The sequence below is a fragment of the Cnephaeus nilssonii genome (assembly GCF_951640355.1).
Source record: "Cnephaeus nilssonii genome assembly, chromosome: 13".
Lineage (NCBI taxonomy): Eukaryota > Metazoa > Chordata > Mammalia > Chiroptera > Vespertilionidae > Cnephaeus > Cnephaeus nilssonii.
In genome coordinates, this window is record NC_137084.1 from 83,581,123 (window position 1) to 83,603,713 (window position 22,591).

The 22,591-nt window shown below is 44.8% G+C and overlaps 1 protein-coding gene across 3 annotated transcripts in view; it reads left to right on the plus strand.

The window, feature by feature from the left end:
• Positions 1-22,591, plus strand: part of ARHGEF12 (Rho guanine nucleotide exchange factor 12) — a 244,174-nt gene that overhangs the window by 166,358 nt on the left and 55,225 nt on the right. For all 3 annotated transcript variants that reach the window (XM_079787790.1, XM_079787791.1, XM_079787792.1), the window contains 7 exons: positions 39-144; positions 1,412-1,624; positions 8,020-8,152; positions 8,438-8,473; positions 15,003-15,157; positions 17,546-17,692; positions 18,644-18,729. In XM_079787790.1, the coding sequence (XP_079643916.1) occupies positions 39-144; positions 1,412-1,624; positions 8,020-8,152; positions 8,438-8,473; positions 15,003-15,157; positions 17,546-17,692; positions 18,644-18,729 (876 nt within the window). The remainder of the gene's footprint in view (positions 1-38; positions 145-1,411; positions 1,625-8,019; positions 8,153-8,437; positions 8,474-15,002; positions 15,158-17,545; positions 17,693-18,643; positions 18,730-22,591) is intronic.

Consider the following 22,591-nt stretch of genomic DNA (forward strand, 5'->3'; position numbering starts at 1 on the left):
ATGTATCTCTTATCTCTTTGATTGTACCTTAACTCTAGCAAAGTATGAAGAAAGATAGGGAAGGCGAAGAAAAGGGCAAGCGAAGGGGATTCTCCAGCATCCTGGGGCCCCCACGGAGGCCCAGCCGTCCTGACAACAGTGCAAGTATGTTGAAGTTTAAAATGCTGTGTCTGCCGTCCCCGCCGCCTTTTAACGGGCTCATTGAGTAGAGGGAATTGCTAGAGAGGGTGCTGGGGACATGGTTCCTCTGAACTTCCAGTGTGCCTTGCTTCCATCTGGTGTCTGTCTGCACTAAACTCCCCCGTGGGGCTTCATAATTGTCCCAAACACCCCCTGTGATGGTGGCAGAGCATCCCATTAGTTCTCCACAATATAATTCACTCACCTGTCCTAATTTTGTTTGTATTCACATTCTGATCATTAAAGTTAAAAATTAAAAACACAGAAAATGTGCATGGGACTCTCCACCATACTTTGTTCAATCCTTTTATACATATGTCTCTCACACTTTTCACCTCTCCACTGTGCTTTATTTTCTGATCTCCCTCCACCGTCAGGCCCAGGGGGAGCGATCAGCCCCTGGAGAGGGCTGAGGAGGACGTGGAGTTGCGGGGGGGTGTGGGGAAGACACGAGTCCTGTGGGGTCCAGGGCCACGTCTGGGCACACTGGCAGGGTGACGTGGGGAGGGGTTGGGACCGAGTGACTGAACTGTCCTACAGGATGAGGCGCTCTCCCTCAGGGCATCGGCGCCCTTGTGGAGAAACACTGAGAAGGTGAAGGACATTTTTAGAGAAGTTGAGGAGAGGGAGTATTTCCCAGATGCCGACCACGAGTTGCCAGGAGACAGAGAAGAGTCTCTGGAGTGAGGGAGAGCATGGGGGCCTGTGATGTGGAGCTCTGTGAGGGGTGCACTACTGCGAGGAGGGCGCCGAGGTGCGAGCTCCGTGTGGAGTGACTGACAGGAGCAGGAGGGGTACCGATGGACCAGGCGCATTGTGATTGCGTGGTGAGGGTTGGGGCGTGGGGAGCTTCTAGAGCTCACAGAGCTCACAGGCTTCCTCTCCACGGTACCAGCACGTGTGCTCCCCACGGACCTGCCTGCCTCAGCACCCCTCTCCTCCCGCATGGCCACCTCCTTTTCTCTTGCTCGTCTTTGTCTACCTCCTGTCTCCCCTCACGCTGCACCATCTCCCTCTCTCTCCCTCTCAGCCCTCTTCCACCTTCTCCCTCTCCCCCTTTCTCTCATTTCCCTTCCTTTCTGTCTTTCCTCCTTCCCTTTCCTCTCTCTGTGTAATCATTAGCCTTATAGTTTTCTAGGGCCTACCATGTTTTAGACATTTTTCCAGACCTTTGACATCATGGTTCTTTAGCTGCTTTGAAACACATTTTTGACCATTTCTTTCTGTTCAGTTGGCAGAGCCATGGAGCTACAGAAGCAGCGCCACCCTAAGCACTCACCCACACCTCCCCCCGTGAGTCCCGAGCCCCAGGATGCTGCTAAGGCTCGCCAGAGTGGGCCAGCAAGTGACGGAGCCGACGCTGGGTACCCGCCCGCTGGCTCCGTGTCCTCGGTGGCTTCAGTGGCCACTCTCTTCCAAGACGGAGGGAAAGAGAATGATATGGGTGAGCTGTAGTTCAGCTTAACTAAGAGTCAAGATTTTAAAACAATCATACTAAGAAACAGAGTGGCAGGTTATTTTAATCAAGACTGAACCCCAGTTAAATTTAGTTTTAATATTTGACAACTAGTGACGAATCTGCTGAATGATGATTTTCAATTTCTCATCCATTCAAAAACTATTACTGAGCTTTCTTTTAGGCATCAGCTGCATACCAGATGTTAGCACACGATAATTATAAATAGATTCTGCCCCATGCAGCTTAGTCTCCTGGGGGAGAGTCCTACACTCACAAATTCAAATTGTGCTGAGTCCATAGAGGAAAGGTAAAGGAGCAAGGAGGACTGTCAGAGGTTCGGGGCAGATGTGGGAGGTGTAAGGAAGGCTTTTAAAATTAGACTAGAGATGCCTTTTAACTGCTAAGGGGAAGCCAGCTGCTGGGAAGAGGTTGACAATGCAGGGATAAACTGTGGTAACCAATGGAACAAAGTTGTGAAAAGGAGAGAGGAGATGAAAGACTAGGCTATTGCCTCAGAGTAATAACCTTGGTGAAAAGAGGTGATTTAAAGAGTCAAGACAGATACGATGTGATTGTAGGCACCTGGAAACGAGCTTATCGTCATGCTCTTCAGACAGCACGTGTTAGGAGTTTCTTGAGCACGTGAGCAGGAGAAGAGGTGGTTGTACTTGGAGGAGGCAATGCCTGTGTTAGTGATTTGGGAGGCAGTCAGTTTTTGGTGAAGCCAAGGTCAAGGCTAAAGTGGTGGGAGTGGTCATTGAGGTGGCGTGGAGGAAGGTGCTAGAGACGAAGGCAGGAAGGAAGCCGAGGAGACGGGCGTTCGAATAGCTTAACATGCCTGTGGGTTTGAGGACTTGGAGGCCGCAGGCACAGGCGGTGTTCCGAGGTGCCTGCTGTGAGGAAGAGGACATGTGGACTGTCTGGGAGGGAGGAAGCGAGACAGTGGTCTGAAGAATGTGCTGCGGGAGGAACCCACCTCATCTCTACCCTGCCGAGCCCAGGGCGTGACAGAGCGCAAGTCTCTACGGGAGGGGTGGTCGCAGGAAAGGTTGCCTCCCCATGGGATAGGCAGGCTTTTACTTAAGACAGAGAAGTAGGAGGGACATTCGGAGAAAGGGCTGGAGACTGACACAGAACTCTGAAGGTGTTGGATTGTGTACATGCACTCACTCGTGCCTCCATGTCTCAGTGAAATACAAGCATGGTGGGTAGCAAGCAGAGAACAAAAAGGAGCTAGAGGAAAGTAAGGTGTTATCAACAAGTAAGAGATGTCAGCGCCTTTCGGGAGACTGAGCAAGGACAGTGTAGTTTGGTGGGCGAACAACATAAAGGAAGCTGCAGCCCGTAACTCGGTGAAGGAGCCCAAGGCGGCCCTTCGCCCAGAGAGCCTGCAGGCTCAGGGCTGGCTGTGGAGCGCATGGACAGGAGGCAGAGCTGAAAAGGACGAAACCAAAAGTCTAATCAACGCAGTCCTGTCATCAGCTTCTGCTCCTTGCACTGCAGGCTGTGGGCAGTCTGTCCTTTATGTAGAGGGGAAGCCAGGGGCTCTGTTTCAGGGAGGGTGAAGGAAGTGTGTGGGGAGAGGGGAGAGGGAAGTTCTCCACAGGATGATTGTCCTGGAGCTCTAACGTGTGGCCCTCAAGCAGGGTCGCACTGCATCACACTTGCCTTAGGACACTGGGTGCTTGAACACAAAGAGCATTTCTGCAGCTTCTGGAAGGAAGTGGCATCGAACTTAGAAGTCGGTCTGCATTCAGACCCTCCCTAAAGTACAGAGAAAAATAGGAAGGCATTTTCAGATATTCTAGGATTAAGAGTTTAACTGAAATGTTACCTATTACTCGAAAATTATTTTAAGGTACCATTGTAGCAAAATGAGAGTAAATAGGAGGAAAGAAAATGTTATGAGATCCAGGAAAGAATGTGGAGAAGGGCAGTTCGAGGATGATGCCTGTCACAGGCCCAGGGCAGCAGCTCCACGAACACAAGAGCGTGCAGGACAAGCGCGGGTGGAAGCGGGTGTGCGCACACCGCTGTACGATGCAGCAGATGAAAACATTTGAGACTTGATGAAATTCTAATATTTTGACAGTAATAATAGAAAAGCATTTAGAAAAACAGTTGTTCAGAAAGTTAAGTCATGATTTTAAACATGAAGCAAAATAAGTGTCATGATCTTAAAGTAATTGATGAGTATAAGACTTTAACATAATAAACATTTTATTTCAAATGGCCCAGGAATTACATTATCAGACCATATAATCCTAACTAACATACCTTTTGACCTGATAGGAATAATATGTATATGTATGTTATATATTGTATATGACCATATGTATATATTGCTATAATAATGTAAGCATATGTTTGTTTTCAGACTTTGAGAACCAGTCTCTTAGGCAAAGCACAGAAAATTCCGTGGCTACAGATCAGAATGGAAATGTAAAAATCCTATTAATCGTACAAGTGAAATTGTAGTTGAAAAAAAATGAAGGTAGAAGAAAGGAAAGGTCACTAAATACCTAATCTGACATAGCATACTAACTTCTTGCCCTGGCTGGTATTGCCCAGTGGTTAGAGTGCCGGCCTGAGCACTAAAGGGTTGCAGGTTCAATTCCTGCCCCCAGTTGGAGTGCGTGTGGGAGGCAACCAGTTGATGTGTCTCTCACATCGATGTTTCTCTCTCTTTTTCTCTCTCCACCTCCCTCCTTTCCACTCTTTCTGAAGAGCGATGGAGAAAATATCCTCGGGTGAGGATTAACAACAACAAGAAGATACTAACTTCTTGAAGGAACAAATATATAGATACTAGGTGCACGGATTCATGCACTGGTGGGGTCCCTCGGCCTGGTCTGTGGGGATCGGGCCGAAACCAGCTCTCCAACATCCCCCGAGGGGCCCCAGATTGCGAGAGGGTGTCTGGTCGGTTGCTTAGGCTCATATATATATATATATATATACACACACACACACACACACACACACACACACACACACACACTAGGGGCCCACTGCACGAATTTGTGCACCTTGAAAGGAACTGTGGGCCACGAGGCCTCGGTAGGCACAGGAGCAGGTCTTGGCTCATCCTTTGCATCCCCGCCCGGCCCCTCCCACCATAGCCCCTGTCCCTAGTCCCCTGTCTGCCGGCAGCCCCACTCCTGCCGCCGCCGCCGCTCCCATGCACGGACAGAGCTGGCCCCACTCATACCCACTGAAGGTGCAGAGTGATTGGAGCTGGTGCCAGCAGTGGGTGTGAGCAGCTGCTGCCCCAATCACCCCTCAGGAGCAGGGGGAGGTGGAGAAGTCCTCAGGGGCGATCAGATCTGGCAGCCACTGCTTGCACCTGCTGATGGCTCTGAGCGATTGGGACCGGTGCTGGGCAGTGGGTGCGAGCGGTGGCTCCAGCACTGGCTGCAGGTGCAAGAGGCGGCTGCTGGCCCCGATCTCCCCTCAGGAGCAGGGGGAGGTGGAGAGGCCCTCAGGGACGATTGGGGCTGGCAGCCACCGCTCACATCCGCTGATGGCGCTGAGCCATCAGGACTGGAGCTGGGCACCGGCAGCAGGTGTGAGTGCCGGGCAGAACCACGGTGCACGGGAATAAAGAATTGTCAGTAACTGTCAGAGGCTTGGCCCGATGGCAGCGACTGGCTCTGGTGCCACCACTCACCTGCTCAACTATCCCGCTGCAGCCGATGTCCGCCATGTTCTGTGCATGCCCCCTGGTGGTCAGCACACGTCATAGCAACCGGTTGTTCCGTTGTTCCATTTGTTCCACCGTTTGGTCTATTTGCATATTATCCTTTTATTATATAGGATATCCTATCCTATATAATAAAAGGATAATATGCAAATCAACTGAACAGCAGAATGACTGGTTGCTATGACGCGCCACGGGGCAGACACAGGAGCTTCCCCCTGGTAATCAGTGTGCTCCCCCAAGAGATGCACCACTCAGCCAGAAGTCAGGCTCACAAGTGGTGAGCGCAGCGGCGGTGGCAGGAGCCTCTCGCATCTCCTCAGCAGCACTAAGGATGTCCAACTACCTTCAGTCAGACATCCCCTGAGGGCTCCTGGACTGCAAGAGGGTGCAGGCCTGGTGGAAGGACCCCCCTACCCCCGAGTGCGCGAATTTTGTGCACCGGGCCTCTAGTCTACACTAATAAAAGAGAAACATGCAAATTGACCATACCTCTGCTATGCCCACAAGCCACACACACAAGCCAATCAGGAGAGAGTATGCAAATTAACCCAACTGAGATGGCTGCGGCCACGGAGTGAGCAGGAGGCTTGGGTTTCCCCGGTGATAGAGGAAGCCAAGCTTCCTGGCTGGCCCTGGCCTCCGCTCAAGGCTACAAAGTTTCAATTATAGAAGATATAAATCCCAACAAAAATGGCGGCGGCCATGGAGCTGAAGCAAGCTGGAGGCTTGGGTTGCCCCCGGTGATGGAGGAAGCCAAGCTTCCTGGCTGGCCTTGACCTCCGCTCAAGGCTACAATGTTTCAATTATAGAAGATAAATAAATTCCAGATACCAGGGCTTCCGCTTGGGTCGCCAGGGGGCGTGACCGGCCTGCAAACCACTACAGGTCCCTCTCCCAGGCCACCCCATGCCCCAAGGGAACCCCCACCCTGATCTGCGGCACCCTTCAGTGCAAAGCAGCCAGCCCCCACCTCGTGCACCAGGCCTCTATCCTATCTAATAAAAGTAATATGCAAATTGACTGTCACTCCAACACAAGATGGCTGCCCCCATGTGGACACAAGATGGCCAGCAGGGGAGGGCAGTTGGGAGGGATCAGGCCTGCAAGGGAGGGCAGTTGTGGGCGATCAGGCCAGTAGGGGAGGGCAGATGGAGGGACCAGGCCTGCAAAGGAGGGCAGTTGTGGGCGATCAAGCCTGCAAGGGAGGGCAGTTAGGGGTAACCAGGCCGGCAGAGGAGGGAAGTTGGGGGCGACCGGGCCTGCAAGGGAGGGCAGTTGGGGGGACCCAGGCCTGCGGGGTAGAGCAGTTAGGGGTGACCATGCCTACAGGAAGGGCAGTTAGGGGTGACCAGGCCTGCATGGGAGAGCTGTTGGGGGGACCAGGCCTGCAGGGGAAGCCAGTAAGGGGTGACCAGACCTTCAGGGGAAGGCAGTTAGGGGCAATCAGACTGGCAGGGGAGCATTTAAGCATCAGTCAAGCTGGCAGGGGAGTGGTAAGGGGGTGATCAGGCTGGCAGGCAGAAGCAGTTAAAGGCAATCAGGAAGGCTGGCAGGCAAGCAGTTGGGATCTAGCAGTCCTGGATTATGAGAGGGATGTCCGACTGCCGTTTAGGCCCAATCCTATTGGGATCGGGCCTTACCGGACAGTCGGACATCCCTTGAGGGGTCGCAGATTGGAAAGGGTGCAGGCTGGGCTGAGGGACACATCCCCCGTGCACGAATTTTGTGCACCGCGCCTCTAGTATAATAAAAGCCTAATATGCTAAGTGTCTGGTCGGCCAATCAGCTGTTCAACCAGTCAAAGCGTAATATGCTAATAATATGCTAAGGCCTCTCAACCACTCGCTCTGACCTGCACTGACCACTAGAGGGCAGATGCTCTGACTGGTTGGTCCAGTCAATTGGGACTGAGCGAGACGGGCCGGACATGCCCGCCCTGGAGTCCTCCCGAGGTTCCTTACCGGCTGGCCATCCTCCTGCGTCCCTCCCCAGCCCTAATCGTGCACTGGTGGGTCCCTTGGCCTGGTCTGTGCCCTCTCGCAATCCGGGACCCCTTGGGGGATGTTGGAAAGCTGGTTTCGGCCCAGTCCCACAGGCCAGGCCGAGGGTTCCCGCTGGTGCACGAATTCGTGCATTGGGCCTCTAGTATATAGATAATTATATTGTTTAAACTTAGGTAATAACCAAAACCCGATTAATAATAATATAATTATCAAACATAGGGAAGAAATGGGGGGAAGTTGAAGGCAGGAAGAATAAGCAATATCTTTTGAGGAGGAAGAAGTAGATATTACCCAAAGATAATAAACTATAAAGTTATTATTTGTTGGATCACCATAATATCTGAAATGTGAATGAGTGAAAAAGATTTAGGGTAAAAAAGGATAGGTGAGAATGTTTTTCTCTTATATGCTCTTCTGCGTTGTTGCCATGTTTTATGTTGACACTTAAAAGCTGTTTAAAAATGATTTTCTATTTTGTTTTTAGTGTATTTTAAAATGTTACATACTAGAATTTTGAGTCTCGCTAACCCACAGTTGTTTAAAAATGAATGTGACTATGGATTAGGTTGAAGCTCTTTTGAAATGAACACCTTTTTTTGTTGTCATCATCTGAGTAAGTACATGATATTACACGTGTGTGGCACGAATTGAATGGGTGCCGTTTGTCTCTTCAGGGTCAAAGCCAGTGGCAGAATCCTCAGCGTCTGCAGACCTCGTAGACGCCCCCCCTCGTGCTTCCAGTGCTGCCCTGGAGTCCCCGCCGCTGCCATTGGACCAGGTGCAAGAGGAGGAATGGGAGGTGGAAAGGTAATTCAGACGTAACTGAGGTCTCCGTGTCAGATATTGCTTACCGTTTTTTAATTATATATTATTCCTGTATTTTAAAGTTATTCCCACATGTGCTTTTTGGGAAGAAACTAGAACTTGTATTGGTAGTAAATATTAGATAGATATTGAATGCTTTTCCATTTATTCTTACAATATCAAGAAGAATTATTTATCAGCCGCTGTAGTTTTACCCAGTTTTGAACACTGGCATACCTTTCTTAATTAACATTTGGTTTTTGTTGACTCTTTTTCCCATTGTTTCAGGATGACTGACCATGGGACACCAAAGCCCTTTCGGAAGTAAGTACCCTACGGCAGCCGTCAGCAGGGCGTGCTGTAAGGAGCATTTTCTGGCCCTAACACCTACGTTAAAGGAAGAGACTCGGGATTCTGGTCAAGATGGAGGAGTAGCTAAACGCTGCCTTCACCTCCTCCCATGACCACAGCAGATCACAGCGAAGTTAGGGAGCAGCTGTCGCTGAGAACCATCTGGCGACCAGCTGAATTAGAGGTGCTCCAATGAGAATATGGAGAAGCCCTGTTGAGACGAATGGGTTGGGACGTGGGTGGTCCCGCGCCCTTGTGTGGTGGTTAAGAATAAGGCCATCTCGGTCGTGGAGATCTCCACGGAGGAACGAGGGGTCCCAGCACCAGGCTGGACTTTCCGCCTGGGACTCCAGTGTTGGGAAGAGGAGTCCCTACGTCGGGCTCGGAAGCCAGCGGGGATTGCCTCTGAGGGAGGCAGGGGCTGCAGTACCCCAGCCATTCTTCAGGAGGGGCCCAGGTGCTGGCTCACGCAGGAGCTCACTCGGGGCTCCAACCCAGGGACAGGGCTGGGAGGTGCCAGGGACGTGTGGGAGGAGCTCTGTTGAGTAGGTGTGGGTTGCCAGCTGAAGGACAGCCATCCGAACAACACTGGGCACAGAAATGCTGGCAGGCCCCGCTGTGCCGTTGCCCCGCCCCCGCCCACCTGGAGGCTCAGGGTGGCTCCCAGTCTGGGCTCCATGAGCCTGGCTAGCACTGCTCCTACCGCTGTGCTGAGTCACCCCGACACTCCCCACCCTGCTTTCACTGCCAGCCTGAGCCACTTCCAGCGGCTTTTCCACACAAGCGGTCTGCCTCAGCTCCAGCCGCGGATTTTTCTAAAATCTCTCAAGGGTCTCCAAACCCCAGACAAGCGGGGGCTGGCCACGGCATGCCCATCCAGCTTGCTGAGTGGGTCCAAGTGCAACCAGCACCCAGTCTCAACTTGCATTGCTCGGGTAGCCCCAAGCCTGGCATAAGCTGTGGCCAATGTTGGCTTGGAAAGTAGCTTCAGCTGAGGCAAGCCTAGCACAGTGGTCGCTGCCTCAGTTTCCATCATGATGACCTCCACGGGTCTCAAGCCTGGCGCTATTGACAGCCAGCTTTGCAGTGTGACCTCTTCCAAGTGCCTCCCACTCCAGCACAACAGCAACCGACCACAGGTCCCTTTGTAGCGCCCACCAGGCGGCACCAGCCAAGCATATACAGCAGTGACCTGAGCCCACACGAGAGGCTCCAGTGCCAGCACCAGGGCCGGCGTCAGTACCCGCCAGCCCCACAGATGACAGATCTGAAGAGTGGACTCCGCTGCTCCTACAGCCCCGCTGCTCTGTGGGGTCAGCCCTGCCCTCGTCTGCAGCCCGTCTGATAGTCACGGCAGCCCTCACCCAGTCAGCCTGCAGGGCAGTCCCACCCACTGAGGTGCCAGCAGCAGTCGAGGCTCAGCCACAACAGGAGGGCAGACACAACCCACAGAGGAGACACAGAAGAGAAGAGAGCAAGAGAATGAGAAGGGAACAGAAGAACTACAAAACTAATCAGAAAACCATTAGTAAAATAATAATACATACCTATCAATAATTACTTTAAATGTAAATGTAGTAAATGCCCCAAGCAAAGCACATAGGGTAGATGAATGGATGGATGAAAAAATACGACTGGTACATAAACTGACTATAGACCCATGTCAGATCTAGACACACACAATGAAAGTAAAGGGATGGGAAAAAGGCATTCCTTGCAAATGGGAAAAAAAGAAAGCTGGTGTAGCAATACTTAGAGGAAACAGAATTTAAAGCAAGTAACAAAAGACAGAGGGCATTTCATAATCATAAAGGGATCAATCCCACACGAGAGCACAGCTCCTGTAGGCTGCTACATACCCATATGGGGGTGTCTGCATACCACACAGGAGATGGAGAGGTGCAGAGAGGTTGGCAGTAAGGCAATCATAGTAGGGAGCTCAACACCCCGTTTACATCGATGGATAGAGAACCCAGAGTAAGTCAGTAAGGAAAACAGTGGCCTCACATGACACACTAGATTGATGGACTTGATGACATCTATGACATCATTACACAAAGCAGCAGAATATTCACTCTGGTTCGTTTTGTTCTAATTTTTTTATTGTTGACAGTATTACAGATGCCCCCCAATGTCCCCCTCCACCCAGCCCCAGCCCCACCCCACGCCTTCAGCACACTATTGTCTGTGTACATGGGCTCTGCATATATGTTCTTTCTGTCCCTCCCAACCCCCTCTTCTCTGAGATATGTCAGTACGTTACATAGGTCCAGAGACATGGGTGCATGGAATAGAATATACATCTTCCCAAGTGCATATGGAACATTTTCCAGGACAAACTACATGTTAGGCCACAAAACAAGTCTCAGTAAATTTACAAAGGAAATAACCGTCTTCTGCAACAACAGTAGCACAAAACTAAAAACAGTGAGTGGATTAACAAGATCAAGGAATAAGTTAAAAGACACCGAGAGACAAATGAAAATGAAAACGCAGTGACCAAAAACCTATGGGCACAGGCACAGCAGCTCTAATGGGGAAATGGAGCGAGACAGGCCTCCTCAAGGAACAGAAAACCTCACACAAACCCAAAATGAGGAGAAGGATGGAAAAAACAAAGATCAGAGCTGAAATAATGAAATACATTTTTTTAAAAGGAAAAGAAATAATCAATGAAACCAAGACCTAGTACTTAGAAAAGATGAAGTGGATAAACCCTTAGCTAGACTCATCAACAACAATAAAATGGGTGAGACAAATACATAAAATCAGAAATGAAAGAGAAGAGACAACCAACACCACAGAAATATAAAGGTTTATAAAGAAATACTACGAACAGGTTTATTGCAACAAATTGGACAACCTGGATAAATCAGTAAATTTTTAGAAACATACAGTCTTCCAAGCTTGAAGAAACAAATATGAACAGACCAATAACTACTAAAGAAATAGAAATAGTAAGTTAAAAACTTCCAACAAACAAAAGCACTGGACCAGATGGATTCACAGGGACATTTTACCAAACATTCAAAAAGTAACACTTATCCTCAAACTATTCTTAAAAAGCGAAGGGAGGGAAGACTCGCCTTTGTGAAGACACATTGTCCTGATACCAACACCAGACAAACACGACAAAAAGGAAGTTACAGACCAATATCCCTGACACACCTAGATGCAAAATTCCCAAATATTTTAAATCAAATTCAGCAATACAGTAAAAAGGTACACCATGATCTGGTCGGATTTATCACTGGCATTTGAGGTTGGTTCATATCTGCAAATCATTTAAGGTTACATACCACATATACAAAATTAAGGATAAAAACTATGATTCCATCAATAGATGCAGAAAAATCTTCACAAAATGCTTCATTTAGATAAAAACTCTTAGAAACTGGTGGTGATACAGGGACCATACCTCACCATAAAGGCCACCCATGAAAAACCCCAGCTAACAGCCCTAAATATTCCGCCACAAAGTTATTAGAACTGATAAGTAAATGTAACAAAATAGAAAGGTACAAAATTAATATTCAGAAAAACCAGTTGCATTTTTATATACTAATAATAATTATTTCTTAACCCTTTGCACTTGCTTGCTTTTTTCTCGATTCCTTTATTCTAATGCTAACCGTGTCGAGTCACACTCGACATCCGAGTGCAAAATTAAAGAGCAATTAAAAAAACAACCCCATTTGCAGTTGCATCATAAATACATAGGAATAAAGTCAACCAAGGCAGTAAAAGGCCTATACTTGGAAAACTAAGAAATTGAAGGATCAAATTGAAGACTATACAAATAAATGTAAATGTATACTGTGCTCATGTAGGAAGAATTAGCATCTTTAAAATGTTAATACGTCCCAAAGCCATCTACAGATTCAGTGTAGTCATATCAAAATACCAATGCCTTTTTTCACAGAATTAGAATAAATAATATTAAAATTCATATGGAACCACTGGAGAAGGAAGAACTAAGTTGGAGGTATTACACTGCCTGATACCAAACTATTCTGGGCTGTAGTAACCACAGCAGCATGATACTGGCATAAAAAAACAGGCACATGCACCCTGGCCAGTGCAGTTCAATGGGTTAGGTGTTGCCCTGTGCACTGAAAGTCACCAGTTCAATTCCCAGCCAGTTCACATACCCACGTTGCCATACCCAGGTTGCGGGTTTGATCCCCAGTTGGGATGCGTGCGGGAGGCAACCAATTAGTGTTTCTCTCCCTTCTCTCTCTAAAATCAATTTTTCTTAAATTAAAAAACACACAACAGGCACATAGATCAGTGGAACAGACTAGAGAGTCTAGAAATAAACCCATGCCTGTTATGATCAATTAATCTATAATAAAGGAGGCAAGACTATACAATAAGGTAAATAGAGTCTAGTCAATAAATGGTATAAGAAAAACAGTGATACGTGCAAAAGGATGGAACTGGATAACTTTCTTTTTAAATTATGGAGGGTTTTATTAGCTATAAAATGTCTTTCATATTTTGAGTGATTAAAGTCGTCTACTTTAATAAATTTCAGATATATGAGAATCCAACATTGGAAATGTCCCCTCATCCACACTGTCCCATGTCAAAAAGGGTTCTGTCTGTTGGCCGGAGGCCTCAGCTCCTGGCCGGCTGGGAGCAGCAGGGATGTTCCTTGCCACATGGGTCTCTAAAAGATTTCCCTAGGGCTCCTTGAGTGTCCTCACAACGGGGCAGCGGCTTCCTTCCGAGCTCTCAGCTCTCCAGCTTGAGTTTAAATTACAGTGTTGCTTTTTAAGCTTTAAAGTCTCCAGTTTCTTTTTGTTTCTTTTTTGAACCTTGGATCCAGCTTCTTAGAAATGGCTCCAGGGGCATCTTGTTAGCATCATTCAAGTCTAAACTTGAAGTCCGCCTGCACAGCGTCACCAATGCTGGAAGACGCAGGACTTGGTTACTCAGCATAGCTGTCAGCCTAAGCTTCGTGTTCCCCTTGGCTCCCATCTTTTTGTCAGGTGTGATTCAGACCTAAGTCAAAACAATGGGTCCCCGTGGCTGAGGTGCGGACCTGTGGAGTCTGGGAGCGGCTGGGGAGAAGAGCAGATCGCAGAGAGGGGGCTGGGAGTCTGGCCCTGAGACATGCCTGACACACTGGGCCGAGGCAGCCACCCCCCTCCGGTAACTCTCTTACACCGTACCCAAGAATCAACTCAAAATGATTGAAGACTTAAAAGTAAGGCCCCAAACCACAAACTTTCAGAAGAAATCATAGGTAGTAAACTCTTCATTACTGCTCTAGTTGTAGGTTTTTCGGGTATGTCTTCTCAGGCAAGGGAAAGAAACCAAAGACAAAAAGAAGCACATGTGACTACATGAAACTAAAAAGACTGCACAGTGAAGAGAACCATCAACAAAACAAAACGACAGCTTGCTGAGTGGGAGACACTATTCTCTAATGGTACATCGATAGGGGTGAATACACAAATATATAGGGAAATCATGCATACTAATACAACATAAAACCCCTAACAATTCAATCTAAAAAAGCACGGAGTACCTGAATAAATATTTCTCCAAATAGGACAGATAGATGGGCAGTAGATCTATGATAGGTTGCTCAACATCACTAATCATCAGGGACATGCAAATTAAAACCACAGTGAGATACCACCTCATATCCCTCAAAATGCCTATCAATAAGTTTTGGAGAGGAGGTGGAGCAAAGGGAACCTTTACGTACAGATAACCACTATGGAAAATATTGTAGCGGTTCCTCAAAAGTGTATAGAGCTACCATATTAGCCAGCAATTTCACTTCTGGGTATTTCAAAACACTAATTGGAAAAGATATATGCACCCCTATATTCATTACAGCATTATATATGATAGCCAAGATATGGAAGCAACCTAAATGGCCACCAGTAGACAAATGACAGAGAAGATATGGAACATATACACAATGGAATATTATTCAGCCATAAAATGAATGAAATCTTGCCATTTGTGACATGGATGGACCTACAGGGTATTATGCTAAGTGAATTAAGTCAGAGAAAGGCAAATACCATATGATTTCAGTTACATGGTATATCTAAAAAACAAAATAAATGAACAAACAAAACAAATCCATAGATTCATACAACAAATAGATGGATGCCAATGAGAGTGGGGTTGGTGTTATGGGTGAAAAAGGGGAAGTGGTTAAATTATAAAACTTGTCATGGAAATACTAAGTACAGCATAGGAAATATAGCCAATAACATTTTCATACCTGTGTGTAAGATAGGCACGGGGCTTATCAGGGCCATCACTTTGTAAGTTACACAAACGTCTCATCACTGTTGTACACCTGAATCTAATGTAATATTGTATGTCAACTGTAATTGAAAAATTTTTTAAAGAAACACTACATAGTTTGTCAGACTTATGTGCTGTAATGTACTAGTAAAGACGTCTGCTGTTTCCCATTGTCCACTTGATGTCCTCAAATGGGATTCTTCATCCTTTTTTTTTTCTTTATTAGGTTAGACAGCATCGCTTTTGGAGAAAGTCAAAGTGAGGATGAACAGTTTGAAAATGACTTGGAAACTGATCCACCCAACTGGCAGCAGCTTGTTAGCCGAGAAGTGTTACTGGGACTGAAGCCCTGTGAGATCAAAAGGCAGGAAGTGATTAACGGTGAGTTTAATTGGTTTTTGTTGTTGTTGTTTTATTACAGCAGAAAATGCCCTGGGTCTTGGTGTTTGCTTCCAAGTTTCTGCTTGCCTTTTGTTTTAAACAAAGATGAAATTAAACTATATTGAAGATCCTTGAACTTCAAAACTAGAAAAATCATTGAGACATTTGCCCCATAACTTTCCTTTCAGACTCTTCATCTTGTTCATAGATTATGAGTGAGAATGCTAAGGCTCAGGGTGATGGAACAAATTAAGATTGTGCAGCTGATAAGTGACAGGGAGAAAACTAGCACCCAGTTCCCCTTTCGCCCAGGCGCAGCTCTTCCTCACCCGTCGAGTGCACAGCAGAGGTCTGACGTGGACACTGCCCTCTCCTGCCTTTAGGATGTGATTTAATCAATATCCTCTTGTCCCCAATAACATTGAGACGGTGACATTAGAAGCCTGCCCTCAGAAATGAGGTTTGATAGGCATTAGATAACCAAAAGTAGATAACCAAGGCTATATGATGTTTGGGCTTACGGTTTTCTAATGTAGTTATGATTTATGGCTACTATTTTATTTATTTTTTTTGTTTAAATTTCTTTATTGGTTAAGGTATCACATATTTGTCCTCATCCCCTCATTCCCATCCCACATCCCTCCCCACACATGCCCCCACCCCCCTGTTGTCCTTGACTATTGGTTAGGCTCATATGTATGCACACAAGTCCTTTGGTTGATCTCTCCCCTTTATCCCCACCCTCCCTCTGAGGTCCGACAGTCTGCCTCCTTGTTTCTGGGTCTGTTCTTATTCATCAGTCTATGTTGTTCATCATTTCCCCTAAATGAGTGAGATCATGTCCTACTAGAAATACACTTATAAGAACCGAAAATGAGACAAGCAATAATGGTTATGCTGACAGGCAAATGAATCAGTCTGTAGTGAGTTTCTTTCTGGGCCAACAGTTCTTTTGAGACCCAATTTCAATGTCCAACAGTTCCTTATGTGCACATGTCAGCAATGATATTTCAGTTCTGGATGGTGGACAAATGGTGGTAATGCAGGTCCGACCCTCTCTGGTTTGGTCCTGGGCAACCTGCAGTGACGCACAGCTGCTGACTGCTAGTATGGCAAGGCAACGTCAGCGTCTTCCATCTCTGGACTGCTCTTCTGTTTTCATGGCTGGAGTAGTCCTGTCAGTACCTCTCTGTTGCCGGAATCCACATGGTCTCGGAGTTGTTTTCTGAGGGAAAATATACAAACATTCTCGACCAAAAGTTAATAAAGGAATATTTTCTATAAATTTGACTTGGGATCCTTTTTCATTTTTTGCCCAAATGATTTTCCTCTGGCTTGTTTTGACACCATGTGTGTTTTTCATGGGTGTCTTGCTGTTAGCATTACAATTAATTTTCTACAGTACAAATTTTCTAGATGTAATTTACTTACAGGATATTTTTCCTTACATGATATTCTTCTACTTTCCCCCCTTTTTTGATTTAAATATTAGGAGGCTTTTGAAAATTTTATAATGTAGTCTTGATAGCTTTTAAATTTTAATTTTTTGCACTATAATATGACTGCTTTAGGTTCATTACATGTTACGCAATTTTATCATGAGATGAACTACCAATAAAAATTTTAGTTAACACTTTAGGAACTGCTTTTTGTCCAGTATAATTAATTTTTCTAGAATATTCGCTTATTTCAATTAGCCAATTTAAATTAGCCTGAAAACTTGACTACTATTTTACTGTCAAATTTATTACTCTAACAACAATCTTATTTTACCCTGTAAATATTAGTGGAAAGGATTATTTGCCTTCTTGAGTAGGCCCTGAGCATTCCTGGTGGTAGGCTGGATTTAGATATCAAAACCCACTTTCCCACACCATGGGTACAAGACAACTCAAACAAGTCTTGTTGGAGTGAGAGGGCAGCTGCTGTCGGCCAAGTCTCGGTCTGTTACCCGGGTCCCGATTTCAGCTGGGCATGGGAAGTTAAGCAGCCATGGGGGCAGGAGACTTCCCTCAGAAGGGGTGAGGGTTCAGGCCCCTGCAAAGTTGGGGGGTGTGGCTACTATTTTAAAAAGATAGAGGAGTTTTGGAGTACACTGTTAACTTTTAAGTACAAAACAGTTTATAATGATGTTTTTCATTTTCCAATATTAAACTCGTAGAGCCAATATGTAGGCAAGTTCTGTGGAATAAAAAAAAAAATGATTTCCCTTCTCTAAACTACAAATGATCATTATATAACTTATTTGCTAGTTAATCCCAGCTGAAGCCTATAGGAATATAGGCTATAATATTGTAATAACTATGTGTGGTGTGAAATAGGAACTAGACTTTTCATAGAATTATTCTAAGTAAGGCCACATTTTATATTTACTTCTTTTCTGTTTAGAATTATTTTACACTGAAAGAGCTCATGTTCGAACACTGAAAGTTCTTGATCAAGTGTTCTACCAGCGAGTGTGCAGAGAAGGAATTCTGTCACCTTCAGAACTACGGAAAATTTTTTCAAACTTGGAAGATATTCTTCAACTTCACAGTAAGAGAAATTGACTCTGATCTTTGTCCCTAACATTTCCATTATATAAAAGAGTACAACATAAGTAAGTGATTGGATCTTTGAATAAACCTTCCACCCCATTCCCATATCAGCCTTTTATATTCAAAGTGTTAACACAGGACTTGGCATCTAATGTCAGTGTCTAAGCTGAAAAACATGAGTAGTCAAAACTACCCTTGAAAATTTCCTATCAATTATAGTGTATATGTTTTTAAAAATATATATCCCATGTAATATATGTGTATAAATGCATGTTGAAAATAGTAATACACAACAAACAACCCATGGCGGTGTCATTTCAGCAATTAAATCACTCCATTGTTTTATTGTTTGCTTGGGATGCTCGAGTAGATACAGGGAAGCTCTCCTGGTGCTGCTCATCGCGGACTTCCTGTCAGTGTGTCCATTCCTCGCTCTGAGTCACTGTTCCCCGTGTCCCTTCATGTTTCATCTTTCTTTCACCAGGAATGCCATCACCATCTTTCAACACCTGCCCACCATATGAATGCCTTTTCACTTGTCCGGGAGTGATTTTAGGTCTCACCAACATACATTGTCAAGTTCAGACTAGATTATGTTCATTGCCTGTGAACATACACATTTCAGAGGGACAGTAGGCAGAGTGACCTGCATGATTTACGTTCAAGTGCTTTATAAGTATGTTATAGATGGGATCTTGAAATTAAATGACTATTATATATACCTAGCCTGTATTTAATTTGCTATTTTTCACATTGTTTTGTGCTTTACCATCTGTTTTTCAGATAGAGCTCACAATATCTAGATGTATAAGAATTGTGTCCTGATTTATATTTAAGGAGTTAGAAGTAGTTATACTACTCTGAATCTTTTCCTTTTAATTTAAGTTCTTGGTACTATCAGTAATGTGTGTATGCTTACTTTTTTTTTCATTTTATTTTTCCCTTTGAGTTGGGTTGAATGAGCAGATGAAGACTGTTCGAAAGAGGAATGAGACCTCTGTTATTGATCAAATTGGGGAAGATTTGCTAACCTGGGTAAGGAAATTTGCTATTTTATTTTAATACTTTTATAAATATTTTATTATCAGATTCTAGGTTAAGTAATTAACCTTTCCAAAAATGCAAAGTCATCTATTTTGCAAAGGGAATGTGAAGATGAAGAGTCTGGAATATATATTCTTTGGTTAATTTCTTTTTTAAGTGCTCAACCAACTAAGTGCTCTTTTTTCACCAAACATTATTTCTTTGTGTTTTAAAGAATATAAGCATAAAATAGATCATCATAAAAATAATTTAACTGATGTACAATTTTAGCTCTCTGCTGCTGTCCATATCTCAGAATTTACTGCACAGCATTAGACAATTGTAGTTCCAAAACTACCATCACAAAAGTAGACAAGTGAAAATTACTTTGTCTTATTTATCTGTATATATAAAAGCCTAAGCGACCATTACAACAACAGGTTGACTGGTTGCTATGATGCACACTGACCACCAGGGGGCAGATGCTCAACACAAGAGCTGCCCCCTGGTAGTGTGCTCCCACAGCCAACCTCCCGCGGCCCGGGCTGGCCAACCTCCCCCAATCCCTCCCCCTGGCCGGCCGACAGTTGGGACTGGGTGAGACGGCCCCGATGGCCCCAATTGCTGGCCAGGCCAAGGGACCCCACCCATGCACGAATTCGTGCACCAGGCCTCTGGTAATATAATAAAAGAGTTCAGAGTCTCTGGTAGCTATTTATCGAGTTGTTGTTTTTTTCTGACTATTTGTCCATATAGACCTCTCAATATATATTTATGTGCCAAGCCCTGTGCTGGGAAATACAGTAGGAACCAAAACAGACATGGCTCCTGCCTTAACCCTTTGCACTCGCTTGCTTTTTTCTCGATTCCTTTATTCTACTCGGGATTTAATTTTTTAAATACCCCAGATTTTACAAAGCGCGGCAGTAGAATAAAAAACTGGAGTTTCTTTTCATACAAACTTATTTATTTGGATTTTTTTATATTTCAAATTATTGATACATTCAAAGACTAATTTTAATCTCTATAATTTTTCATGGTGTGATATTTTTTGAAACATTCACCCACATGAAGACCTGGTTTACATTCACATGTTTCGCAAATATAAATCGTCTCTCTTCTTCCTCCTTTGATTTTTCTGTTAGAACAAACAACACAATCTTTGTGTTTTTTGTTAGGGTGAGGTGTGATTATATGGAGCTTTCCATCTAAACGTTGCTCTAAGTTAGTGGATAATAATCTACCCCTGGAAGTTAGTGTACCATCTCTGAATTCTCCAACAAGATCGTCCTAATAAATTTCACATGCATTATCGGTTTTTCATTTTTTCTTTTTTGGCATCAGTTGAGACGGCATTTACATTTTACTTGTCCTTTCATGCTAATGAAAACAAGAAAAGATACTGGAAAAATAGACAAAAATCCCCCTTCCCCCCACAGTGAAACTACGTGTCGAGTGTGGCTCGACATACGAGCTGCTACCGATGCTAACCATGTCGAGTCACACTCGACATCCGAGTGCAAAAGGTTAATGAAGCTTATAATTAACTAGAGGCCCAGTGCACAAATTCGTGCACCAGTGGGGTCCCTCAGCCTGGCCTGCGGGATTGAGCCGAAACTGGCTCTCCGACATCCCCCGGGGGGTGGGGTGGGGGGGGCGGGTCCCAGATTGCGAGAGGGAGCAGGCCAGGCCGGGGGACCCCACCAGTGCACGATTGGAGCCTGGGAGGGCTCCAGAGTGTATCCGGCCTGTCTCACTCAGTCCTGATATGCCGGACCCCAGCAGCAAGCTGACCTACCCATTGGAACATCTACCCCCTTGTGGTCAGTGCATGTCATAGCGAGTGGTTGAGCAGCCTTAGCATATCATTAGCATATTATGCTTTGATTTGTTGAACGGCCGACCGGACACTTAGCATATTAGGCTTTTATTATTATATAGGAGATGGGGAAATTGTCCTTAGTTATTTCAGTCTCAATGAGTGTTACAATAAGGGGAGCGTACAGGTTGTTATAGGATTATATAGCAGGAAGACCTAAATTAGAACATATAGAAAATCTTCCTATGGGAAAGGGGTTTGATTCAAACCTTTTAAGAAAGTACTATGGTTAAGGCTGTGGATAATAAAGTACATCACGTAGTCTGCAAAATCTTAACACAGGTTTGAACATAAACTGTTTAGACATGCCCATAGACATTTACTTCAATATGTAGCTTGCCATAAGATTGTGGTAATTCTACAATGATAAATTTAAGTACTTCACTAAAATATACTCTTGATCTTACTGCTTTCATTGATGGTGAGATCATGGTTTAGAATCTACCAATCCAGTAGAAGATCTCTTCTTAGCAAATTAACTCATAGAACAGGGTTAGGGAACCATAACCCAATCTCATCTCACCCTTACTGAACTTACAAAAGCATTTTCTCCCTTAGGCCCACTTGAGGACTATTGTTGTTAAGGAGATGTATTTCTTTGGAAAAGGTCAGCTTATTCTGTGGCTACTCTGTGGTAGTCTGAGTCACTTTGTTTTTTGGATGTCAGTGTAGCAGCGTAAGTTATAACAGCTCTTGTGGCTTGTTAGCAAGCACACTACTCAACTTGAAACAAAAAATTTATAGTATGACAGTGTAGCATCAATTTTCATGTCAAATGTGGATTAAAAAGTTGTAAGCCATATGGACTTGATATCAGCCTTGATTCCTAAGCAGTTTAATATACATTCATATAAAATAGTATTCAAACCAAGTCTCCAGTGAGATTCATCATTAATATAGTATAGAAGTGCACTTGATCCTCTTCTCAGAGTCCATGGGACTACATAAATCTATCTACATGTTAAAACAAAGTAGAGAAACCTGTTAATAGAATGGGACAAAAAAACTTATTTTAGTACATGTAAAAAGAAGTATATTCTTTTAATTTTATTTTTCGATTATAATTTACATTCAGTATTACTTTGTATCAGTTTCAGGTGTACAGCATAGTGATTAGACAATCATATACTCTACAAAGTATTGCCCCAATGTTTTCAGTACCCACCTGGCACCATGCACAGTTATTACAAATTATTGACTATTCTCCCTCTGCTGTACTTCACATGCCCATGACTATTTTATAACTAACAATTTATACTTCTTAATCTCTTCATCTTTTTCACCTAGTCCCCCAAACCCTTCCTCTGTGGCAACTATCAGTCTGTTCTCGGTATCTATGGGTCTGTTTCTATTTTGTTTCTTTATTTTGCTCTTTAGATTTCACACATAAGGGAAATTATGTAGTATTTGTCTTTTCCTGGCTATTTCACTTAGCATCATACCTTCTAGGTTCATCCATGCTGTTGCAAATGTTAACATTTCCTCCTTTTGTATGGCCAAGTAATATTCCATTGTATGAATGTACCACACCATTCATTTATTGATAGACACTTGGGTTGCTTCTATATCTTGGTTATTATCTATAATCATAAAAGCATAATATGCTAATTAGACCAGATATCCTTCTGGATGACCTTCCGAACGAAGCCAGGGCTGCATGGGAAGCCCAGGTCCCAGGTGCCTGCCAACAGCCGGAGGGAAGCCCGGGTCCCGGTGCCAGAGAGAAGCCGGTGCCGACAGCCGGGGGAAGGAAGGCCTACTCTTGCACGAATTTCATGCATCGGGCCTTTAGTATTATAAATAATGCTGCAGTGAACATAGGAGTGCATGTGTCCTTTCAAATTAGTGCTTTGGGATTCTTTGGATATATACACAGGAGTGGCATTGCCAGGTCATGAGGTAGTTTTAATTGTTTGAGAAACCTCCATATCGCTTTTCATAGTGGCTGCACCAATCTGTATTCACACCAACAGTGCACAAGGGTTCCCTTTTCTC